Here is an 11,630-nt window from a genome sequence, read left to right on the forward strand (position 1 = left end):
AGTATTTAAAATTTGTGATTAATCATGATTAATCACAGTCTATGACTGTGATTAACGTGAATTTAATCGATTGACAGCACTAATGGCTAGTTCATGTTAGATCAGGTCTATTATGATTTTAATAATGTTGACGTAGATACTTAAATTAAATTAACTAAGATTAATAAATGCATCAAACCTGTATGTTAACAAATGGACCCTTACCAATATTTTAATTATTTTTATTTTTTTTAATGCCCTGCATACAGGAAATACGTTGTTGTCGTTTTTTTTGATGTAACTATTATTATTATTATTATTTTAAACCGCACATTTCTTGTCCAAAAACTCTTCACAACAGTTAAGACGCCAAACACAACTTAGAACAAACAATGCAACATTCACGTGGCCTGATTGGATGTTTTGCATTGGCACCACTGATCATAAAACCATTAGCAGGCTTTTTAAACTGTAATTTTAATTTTTGAAGTAAACCTATTGTAGACAGACCTGTCTGTACTGCACAACTTGCGTCACAAGTGACCTAAATATGAATATTTTATATCCATCTTCTGTGCTAATGTTCCAGAACACTTTATGGTTGTCATTTTCTTAAGCCTACAAGACTACGTAATTACATGAGTAACTACCGAGTAATAACATAAATTGTTTTCACTTTATCTGTAATCTAGCAACGTGCTGCTGTAAGTAGGCCAAGACATGCACCTACTGCACCTTCTTTCCTGGCTTGCAGGACGTGTTGTATGGATGGTCTTGGACGGACTAGCATTTATGAATTTCATAACATTGTGATAAACTTGACAGCATCTTTGAAGAAACATGATAAACTGTTAGCTTGCTTATTAGCCAGTTAGCATTAGCCAGCAGTTTACGCAATAACAGATTAAGTCTAACCCTTCAAAGTCAACCTGATCCTGTGAGATATGACTATAATCTTCAAAATCATCATGGAAAGAGATTATATACAGCTGCCCGAGGTATTTCACACATCTCGACCAGTTAAAATGCATGAACTTCAGTATTAGATATAAAATATAATAGCATCTGGGAACAACTGATGCTTTATCAGAACTAACTTCACTTTTCGGGAACAGAAATTAATTTTAGTCGTAATTTTTCCCCAGGTGTAGTTCCCATTTTTATTTTTTTTTTTTTTGAAGGCCCAGAGATTTTTAATATGCTACTTACCCAGAATGTATAAGGAACAAAACTAAAATTGGGTAAATCATTTATTCAAAGTGATATTTAATTTCAAAGAACATAACAGAGATTAAGACATCTGTATTTAGCTCTGTTCTAATAAAAATGCAGAAGATAAATTTAAATAATAAAAACTATGGATTTAAAAGCTCAACTTTTTCACAAAATTAAAAAAGAATTAGTTAATTCTCAGTTAATTAGGAATTAGTTTCTGAAGTAAAACGTAGTTTCTTAAACCCTTTTTATATTCGGCCCCAAACAACTGGCCTTTTTCTGGCCGATAAATGGCTGAAATTTCATTATGCTTTCTAAAATATATTAATATTTATCTACACACACATATAATTATTTAAACACTAAATGAAACAAACTAATGAACAAGTCACACTTTATTTACACTATTCAAGAACACACCTCTGCACTGGTTTTGATTCAGTCGATTTGGCCCAGTCCCACTGAATAGTGGGTTTAAATACTGTACCAGCCTCTAAAAGAGTAAATATATGCTTAACTGTCCTGTGAATCTGACCTATTTCTATGTTTATGCTTAGTTTATACCCATTAAGGTGGGATTTACCTCTAAAGTGCATCTCTGTACATTTCTATTTACAGTAACACATACTATATAAACTATATAAACTAGACAGAGGCCATGTAAATTGAGTGTTGAAATGGCCATGTTTCTCAGATTGGCTTGTACAGCAGGGTTGTGACATATTTCTTCTTATACCGATGTGTAGCACTCAGGACCATAACGCCATCCTGTCAGAGAGCCAGAGGAGATACAGTCATCAGAACAGACTTGAAATCAATAGCAGTTCATCTCACAGAGCTCAAAGTTGGTTTCTTACCTTAATGGACAGAGCATACAGGTGATTAAGCATGACGTGATTGGGCTCAGGGAGCAAAGCTGGATCACACTGTGAGGAAACAAGAGCGTAATTAATAAATAATTATTCTATTTAGATCAAAGCTCACATTCTGAGTGTCTCTGTCATGAGGTCATGTGGCCAACTTTATTTGATATATTTTCATTTATACTCATTTAAAAATGGTAGTTTACTAAGGGATTTTATTTTTTGGCAAGTTAAACTTTATGATTTTTCACAAATTTTCCATGATTTTTTCCATTAATAAAATTTAAATCAATTCAGTAGCATTTCATCATGATAATTTAGAAACCAGTTGACCAATTCAACTTATAAAAATAAAAAACAAAGTTTTACTCTGTAAAAGATCGATATTATTAAATAGAGCAATGTATAACAATAGATTACAATAACAGTTATTGTTATTGTAACACATAAAGGTGCATCTCAATAAATTAGAATGTCGTGGAAAAGTTCATTTATTTCAGTAATTCAACTCAAATTGTGAAACTCGTGTATTAAATAAATTCAATGCACACAGACTGAAGTAGTTTAAGTCTTTGGTTCTTTTAATTGTGATGATTTTGGCTCACATTAAACAAAAACCCACCAATTCACTATCTCAACAAATTAGAATATGGTGACATGCCAATCAGCTAATCAACTCAAAACACCTGCAAAGGTTTTCTGAGCCTTCAAAATGGTCTCTCAGTTTGGTTCACTAGGCTACACAATCACGGGGAATACTGCTGATCTGACAGTTGTCCAGAAGACAATCATTGGCACCCTTCACAAGGAGGGTAAGCCACAAACATTCATTGCCAAAGAAGCTGGCTGTTCACAGAGTGCTGTATCCAAGCATGTTAACAGAAAGTTGAGTGGAAGGAAAAGTGTGGAAGAAAAGATGCACAACCAACCGAGAGAACCGCAGCCTTATGAGGATTGTCAAGCAAAATCGATTCAAGAATTTGGGTGAACTTCACAAGGAATGCACTGAGGCTGGGGTCAAGGCATCAAGAGCCACCACACACAGATGTGTCAAGGAATTTGGCTACAGTTGTCCTCTCCTGAACCACAGACAACGTCAGAGGCATCTTACCTGGGCTAAGGAGAAGAAGAACTGGACTGTTGCCCAGTGGTCCAAAGTCCTCTTTTCAGATGAGAGCAAGTTTTGTATTTCATTTGGAAACCAAGGTCCTAGAGTCTGGAGGACGGGCGGAGAAGCTCATAGCCCAAGTTGCTTGAAGTCCAGTGTTAAGTTTCCAGAGTCTGTGATGATTTGGGGTGCAATGTCATCTGCTGGTGTTGGTCCATTGTGTTTTTTGAAAACCAAAGTCACTGCACCCGTTTACCAAGAAATTTTGGAGCACTTCATGCTTCCTTCTGCTGACCAGCTTTTTGAAGATGCTGATTTCATTTTCCAGCAGGATTTGGCACCTGCCCACACTGCCAAAAGCACCAAAAGTTGGTTAAATGACCATGGTGTTGGTGTGCTTGACTGGCCAGCAAACTCACCAGACCTGAACCCCATAGAGAATCTGCAGATGCAGATGAGCTGAAGGCCACTGTCAAAGAAACCTGGGCTTCCATACCACCTCAGCAGTGCCACAAACTGATCACCTCCATGCTATGCCGAATTGAGGCAGTAATTCAAGCAAAAGGAGCCCCTACCAAGTATTGAGTACATATACAGTAAATGAACATACTTACCAGAAGGCCAACAATTCACTAAAAAGGTTTTTTTTATTGGTCTTATGAAGTATTCTAATTTGTTGAGATAGTGAATTGGTGGGTTTTTGTTAAATGTGAGCCAAAATCATCACAATTAAAAGAACCAAAGACTTAAACTACTTCAGTCTGTGTGCAGTGAATTTATTTAATACACGAGTTTCACAATTTGAGTTGAATTACTGAAATAAATGAACTTTTCCACGACATTCTAATTTATTGAGATGCACCTGTATATGTGAACCTGGACCACAAAAATCAAGCGTATAGCATTAGTTCTGTCAGGTTGCATCAGCTGACTCTCAGCTGATCACATCTACCTATAGGAATAAGACACCTATCACGGCATCCCTATATAAGCGCTATTCAGTATTATTCCACAGCTTTTGCTTGCTCGGGAGCAATTACCCACCTCCATCCCCAACTCCTCCTTTCACACAGTCAGGACTTAACTTCTGGGTAACACTTTAGAATAATGTTTCTTACGTACTGCACAACTAATAAGGTAATCACAGGTAATTATTCATTAACACTTAACTCACTACTGTTAACTACTAAGGAAGATGTGTTAACTAATCAGTATGTAATACAATTTTATGACTGTGTTAAGTAGCAGTTAGCTAATCATTAACTAATGTATTCTGTCATACCTCCTGAAGAATTACTATTAATTATCTACTAGTTAAGGCTCAAAGAAAATAACTATGAAATAACTACTACTGAACAGTTATACGCAAATAGTCACTGTAATAATCAGGTTGGGGCCCACAAATCAAGTACTTGAGTAAAAATACAGATACAGATACCCCAATAAAATATTATTCCAGTAAAATTATAAGTAGGCCTATTCATTTTCAAAATTACTTGAGTAAAAGGACAAGTACAGAGTACTACTACAGTAGCAACTTTGTTACAGTCCACTACTATTATTATTAGCCTATAATGGAAATTAAATATGCATTTTGTTTGCTGCACACCCAAAAGGATTCATTACTATAATTGTACATAATGAGGGGTGAGAACCAGAAGGGCGTAAGTGACATTTTGAGTGAAATTGAGATATATATATATATATATATTCTACTGGCAAAAGTATACTGTCATCCATGAGTGTACAAATTTTTATTAGAAACGATTGAAATCAGTGCACGATTGAATTAAGTCAGATCAACCTATGGTAAATTTTAGTTTTGGCCTTCCTGTAAAGTTATTATTAGTTATGCAGTAAGTAAGAAACAGTATTCTAAAGTGTTACCGATTTCTGATATTCCTGTTGAATCAGACTCCCTAATCTTGAGTAATGTGTTACACTAAATGTAATTAAGTACATTAATGATCTGCTTGGTTCTGTTCAAGTAACCCTTGGGGGTATTATTATTGGTGCTCTCCCTGCTCATTCATGACAGGCTGCATGGATGGGCAGAGAGTTTTTGCCCAGAACAGAACCATACTGCCAAACCAAACTGTATGCTAAGTGTCTATCATTTGACGATAGTGGTCCTGACAGAACCAGTCTTAAGTCACTGGGGTATATTTGTAGCATAGCCAACAATACATTGTATGGGTCAAAATTATCGATTTTCCTTTTATGCCAAAAGATCATGTTTCATGAAGATATTTATAAATTTCCTATTGTAAATATATAAAAACTTAATTTTTGATTAGTAATATGCATTGCTAAGAACTTAATTTGGACAACTTTAAAGGAGATCAATATTCTCTATTCTCTCAATATTTTGATTTTTTTTTTTATTGTTTTTTTTTGCACTCTTAGATTACAGATTTTCAAATAGTTGTATCTCGGCCAAATATTGTCCGGTCCTAACAAACCATACATCAATGGAAAACTTTATTCAGTTTTCAGATGATGTATAAATCTCAATTTCAAAAAATTGACCCTTATGACCAGGGTCAATTTGTGGTCCAGGGTCACATATTTTAGAGCAGAGCAGAGTTCATAACATTATAGATTCTAATGTTGTATAGATTCTAAAGTAAAGTACAAAAGTGTTTATTTATTTATTCATTTTTTCAAGTATCTTCTGATATTTCTAGGGCCCTATGAAATACAACTAGAAATATTTTTTCCCCAAAATTAATTTTTATTGGAATTTCAGCTCTTGAGATAAGTTCATGATGAGTTCATGTGGAATGTCCTCATATTGTGAGATGGCAGACTTTTTGCAGTTTAATAATCTGACACTAGTCCAAATATAATGATTTGAATTTTTTGATTAATTGTACAGCCTTACTTTTGATATATAAATTTTGTGATGACCACGTTATAAAGAAAATTCCATCTTTATAACTGAATTCCACAATTGCATTTGCATTGGGGAAATCATAGGGTCCCATATGGAATCAAATAATTTAATAAAATGATAATCAAGCCTGTCATATTTATAGCCCGAATGCGATGTCTTTTGTAGACACTCACAGAGATGCCCGTGTCCTTATTGAGGATGACCTGTAGAAGATGAGGGGGCAGAATAGGTGGAGATTTGAACTTCTCCTCCTGTTTGGGTACATAAGCGTCCTGATGGTACGGCCCAGGAGGAGAGCTGGACAGGTCTATAATCAATAAAAACAAAGTGTAACACACAACAACCCATAACTGACTGTTAAAACCACTTCTGCGTAATCATAAGTTAGGTAGCAAATAATTTTCAGCTTATGATTAAATGGCTGCAGAAAAGATGAGAAGATGGTTGGTTGCGTTCACACCTGACAGGTCAGAGCATTTCTGTGAATCCACCATGAGCGCATCGAACACCTCAAAGTCTGTCTTCTTCACCTGGATGATGTTGTTGACCGTGCCGAGCTGGTTGGTCACCACAGGCTAAAGAGAAGAAAGGGTCAGTGTTATGATGGTTTTACTGTACTAATGGAGGATGGTGATGATTGATGTCTCAGTCACCTCTGTTGGGTCATGAGTCCACTGTCCATCCACAAAGAATTTATACTGGTGCTCACCCTCAGGCAAATCCACAATCGCCACAAAGTTGTTTTGACTATTGAAGAAACAAGTAAAAATTAATGTTAAATTAACTGGATTTGAGGTTTATATTAAAGATTTCAGCAGAAGACATATGTAGTAGTGATATATTAGAATTATTCGTATACTATAATATTTCTATTAATATTTTGAATTAACTTTTGTTTTATTTTATCAATTTTTATTTTAATTTTAGTTCAGTTTTAGTATTTTTATATGAATTTATTTGTATTACTATTTAGTAGAGCTGTCAGTTTAACATGTTAATTAGGTGTGATTATTTATGGAAATGATGCTTCAAAGTTATTAACATATTTAATTAACACAATAATGACTTTAAGTTTTCTTTTGGGGGCAATTTCTCAACCCAAACAGATGTGTGATTAATTTACCATTAATATGATTAATTAATCAGCACATCATGTAATTAATTAGACTTCAAAAATGTAAATGTTTGACAGCCCTACTATTTAGGTAATATTTAGTTTTATTTTTACTTCAGTTTTTTGTTTTTATTTATTTGCAGTTAATCATTTTAGTGCTTCAACTGTTACCAAAACAACATTTCTAATTTTCATTCTTTTCCATCATTTCAAATTAAGAAAAATATTTTAATAGTTTCAGTTAACGTTAACTCTTACGTACCTCCTTATCAAAGGTATCTTATTGGTCCAGTTATTAAAAGAGCCAGAAATATAGACTTCCTTTCCAGCTCCTGTCCACCGAAATACAGTGGGTCGATCTAAAGCGGAAACCTTTTCACTGGTCTCCAGGTCTGATCTCCAGTCAATGAACTCCTCTTTTTCTAATGGTGCCTAATAGAAGATAAAGGACAGAACACATTACCATCAATCATATTCTTCATAAATGAACATTTCATGTGAGCCAACACACACTTTGATGTCCTCCCCGTGAAAAATATCAGCATCCTCTGGGCTGTCCATCAGGATTTTAGGACGGTCTCCTTCCTTGGTTCCTCGACTATCCCTCCTGTGGGCCTTTTCCTGGCCCATGCCGGCCCTCTCACTGCTTGTGTTCCCCATAGTGCTCCTAACAAGCCTTTCCAGAGGTCACACAGGGTGAGCGGCCAGCTGGATGAGCTTAAAATGATCTGTAAAACAAAACAAACACCACAATAATGGAAGAAACATTGTGATCTTAATGTGTGGATTACATTAATTTCCGAGCTGTGTTGACTTAACCGACTCTGAAAGTTCAGCATGATTTTGAACTCACTCTTTATTTTCTTTTGCAGTTAATTCAACTCCAGACTCCAATCAGTCTGGCCTCATTAAATGGTTTGACAGAGTTTAAAAAAATTATTTCAGGGTGTATTGCTTTTTAAAACCACGATTTGCTACTTGCTAACACTGTTGCCAACTACCTTCAATGAAAAGTAGCTAAAGCCTGCTTGCTAAATGTTGAGTCTCAGAAAACTAGTTAAGGTTGGTCCAAGGAGGCGCTAGATTTGTCACTCATTCATTTATTTTTTTTATTTATTCACTAAAGGGGTCTGAAAAGTTGCTAAATCTAGCAAAAAGTTGCTTAGCTGGCAACACTGCTTTGCTGGCAACACTGCTTTGCTAATGTTAGTTGCAGGTGATATTTGTAAATTTGGGAAAGGAACATCCTCATTCTATTGGACAGGCCTAATTTTTTTAATAAACATTTTGTGTATGCTTATGAACGCAAGACGTCATAAACAGCACCAAAATACGTACTAAGTAATATTTCAGGTCCATTTTGCAAGCAGAAAGAGTGCTAAGTTTATTTTGTGAAAGAGACAGACTAAAATTCCCCTTATCCATTTTGAAGCCTCTTTTGATTGGGTCTTTAGGTATGCTAAGGAGATTTGGATTTTAAAACATTACACTTACGAATATAAAGTTTTAATCTTCATTGACTTAAACTAATAGTTTAATAGAATCGCTGGCCGTCGGTTTTTGTCATATTTGCATACTAAATGGTCTCTCAAACATCTGAGTTTGTAACTAAATTGGTACGAAAGTGTTTTGGGTCATTTGTCTTCGAGCACTGGCATTTCTTTCAAAGCATGCAAGTCTGATTTGACTGCGTATTTCATTGCTAAAGCCTGAGACCTCAGTAACCTCAAGGCACAGTTTCCACCGCTGTATTTTTCCACATGGTTTCAGAAAACCTTACTCCCTGCAAGGTCACAAGATTTCAAAGGACGCCTGACAAGAAAAGATAGCGGACATCCAGCTTCAAGTTCAAACGTCTCGAAGGAGATCGTTCTGATAATAAACGCAGATCTGTTGTCATCTCAATTTTAATAAACATCTTCACTATGATGTGAAAATGTTGCAATCGCTTTGACTGTGCACCAATGCAGGACCGTTATTATAGTAATATAAACAACCTTATGCTATCGCGCCAGCCAGCAACACCACTGTATAGTGCTAATTAGCCGCATAGAGCATTCTCATCTACTGCAAGATTGTTACTATTTTGTCATGTTCGAAATCATTTATTTTCGGTTGTACGTTGTCTTAATGTGACAAAACTTACATGGCCTTTTGCGCAGTGCTGTATGAATTCGCGACCGCTACTTGTCCCAGATCACAGTTAATTCGTCTTTTTTTTGTTGTTTTTTCTTTTTTTTCATTCACGTTGCTTATCGTCACAAACTCAACATCCTCGCATCCACTCCGCCCACCGCGGACTGCAACTCCACTGCGCATGCGCGTCCTCAGCTGTTTTTGCACAAAACAAACGCTAGGGGGACACACTTATATCGGACACCGCTGGTTTTCGAAAGCATTATAAAGCGATGTCAGGCTGTAATAGAACACCCATGAAACGGTAAGTTCACAAGTGTGCAGCAATTATCACTTTTTGTTCTCCAAGCATGGCCTTTTTGTTTGTTTTCAAGGCATTTTTTGATACATGTGACGATGTGAATATGTGCAATGTCTATTAACCGCCACTGGATGGCGACATTTATCCGCCACTTTTCCCAAACAAAAGCTTAGAAGAGATTGTGGTCTCGGGAATTAAATGGACCCCGTGTTCTTTTTAATTGATTTTATTTGAGGTCCCAGAGATATTATTGTGTGTTTGTTGTACATTTATTAACAGCAATTTCAAGTAGAGTGTGCGTGCATAGGCTACATGTATCAGAGTTTGTCTCTGTTAAAGCTTTTGCTCAGTCACAGTGTGACATCAGATTCATTGTGTGTGTCATGCAAAGTGCAATTACTCCCCCACTGGTTTTCCCTCTGTCATAGCCAGTGTTACAGACCAACCACCTCAAACACACACTCATTCTTTCTCCTCTTTCTCACCCACCCACTTAAACATTCAGTGATAAAAATGTGTTTTGAGTGCATTAAAAAGGAACACTGCAGTGCAAAAACAAGAATGTATAACGTTGTCTGCTTTGCAACGCTTTCTCTGTGCTTGTCTGTTGAGCGGCTGCCTTACAATCTGGCAAGGCAACATTTGAAAATCAGAATTTGCATTTGTGATCCCCTTCAAGCTCATCCTATTAGACACCACACAGTTTTGCTTGTATCCATACACACATGCACCAGAAAAAGAGAAGAAAAAAAAACTGGGGAAAAGAGAGGGAGACTAGATAGGTGCGATCAAACCCACAGGACTTCAAATTTAGTAAATCAAGCATTTTTAAAATATAACTGTTGCAGTTCAACCAGAGTTTCGTTTCATATTAATTTTCAGTGACAATCTTCATAAGCACAACAACATTATTTCTTAATGTTGCCTAATAGCAAAACCAGACTGTTGCTATTGAAATTGCAGAATCTCTATGTCTGACTTCCTTTTAGACGTGCGCTACTGGATCTGCAGTAGCCTACTATTTATATTATTTATGATGATAACCAAGGTGTACCTCAGTATATAGGCCTACTGATTACTTCTCTTTGTTTTGGCCATAAGATAGCAAAACAGATTTTAATGAACTTGACTGATGAGATTTTTTGTTTTGGATGGTAAATGATCTAATGCAACTGTTAAGATAAAATCGATATGAAAGAGGTGTTGAATGCTTCTGTCTAAAGAAGGAATTTAAAGGCAAATCTGTGGTGCTGAATTCATGATCAGCATGTGAAGGTGAAGAGCATTTTTGAGATTACTGTGTTTGTCTGCTGCATAGACAAAAGGAGGTCACGAGAGTGCATTATAGCTGAAATGGTTGAATATTTCATGAAATGTAGATTTAAAAATAGGCTCCACATAGACTCCATGAGCTATATCTCCTCCTCTGTCTCATCAAACTAAATGTAGTTTTTTGTATGTTGTAAATGTAAAAATACATCTCACAAACACTGTCATATTTCACCCCAAAATCAGAAGAAAAAAATGAATTATATTTAGCAAAAAGAAAATGAGTACGTTTGTTACAATATTTGTGCAAATAATTATAATTGAATTGTACTATTAATAATATTGTCTTCCTATACATATATATGATATATAAACGTCCTATATATAAACATTATATATGTATATAGCCAAATAACCTCAGCTTCATTAATTTGGCCTAGTTTACAAGTATTTTGTGTATTTCATATCAAGATACAAAATACTGTAAGTATTTGTTTTTCCTGTTAATATTTTATCTTGTTATGTTTCCACTGAGGTATTTATTTATTTTTTTTAGTAATGAAAAATATGGGCAATATAAGCATAATTGTCATCAAAACAATGCAAAATATCTAAATTGACAAATTAAGTTTAACTTCCTTAAAAAGTATATACAAAATATATGTTTTTATGTTGATTTGTAACCCAGATGTGTTTTGTTTTTTGTTTTACTTTAAATGAATCCCTTTGGTCTTTTGTAGTTGATGTTG

At 35.3% G+C, this 11,630-nt stretch overlaps 1 protein-coding gene across 1 annotated transcript; it reads right to left on the bottom strand.

The window, feature by feature from the left end:
* Positions 1-1,216: 1,216 nt before the first annotated feature.
* prkab1a (protein kinase, AMP-activated, beta 1 non-catalytic subunit, a) lies at positions 1,217-9,475 on the bottom strand. Its single transcript, XM_058790269.1, has 8 exons — positions 9,322-9,475; positions 7,689-7,903; positions 7,438-7,607; positions 6,715-6,808; positions 6,522-6,636; positions 6,235-6,368; positions 2,052-2,120; positions 1,217-1,962 (listed from the first exon to the last, which is right to left on the bottom strand). The coding sequence occupies exons 2-8, from the start codon at positions 7,833-7,835 to the stop codon at positions 1,885-1,887; spliced, it is 807 nt and encodes a 268-aa protein (XP_058646252.1). The 5' UTR covers positions 7,836-7,903; positions 9,322-9,475; the 3' UTR covers positions 1,217-1,884.
* Positions 9,476-11,630: the final 2,155 nt, after the last annotated feature.

The sequence above is a fragment of the Onychostoma macrolepis genome, chromosome 10 (genome assembly GCF_012432095.1).
Source record: "Onychostoma macrolepis isolate SWU-2019 chromosome 10, ASM1243209v1, whole genome shotgun sequence".
Lineage (NCBI taxonomy): Eukaryota > Metazoa > Chordata > Actinopteri > Cypriniformes > Cyprinidae > Onychostoma > Onychostoma macrolepis.

What these genes read in the sequence shown, in the direction of transcription:
- prkab1a (XM_058790269.1), bottom strand. Translation starts at nt 7,835, where the DNA reads ATGGGGAACACAAGCAGTGAGAGGGCCGGCATGGGCCAGGAAAAGGCC. An exon ending in TTCACGGGGAGGACATCAAA is followed by an intron (nt 7,608 to 7,688) that starts GTGTGTGTTGGC and finishes ATCTTCTATTAG; the next exon opens with GCACCATTAGAAAAAGAGGA. An exon ending in GGACTCATGACCCAACAGAG is followed by an intron (nt 6,637 to 6,714) that starts GTGACTGAGACA and finishes TCTTCTCTTTAG; the next exon opens with CCTGTGGTGACCAACCAGCT.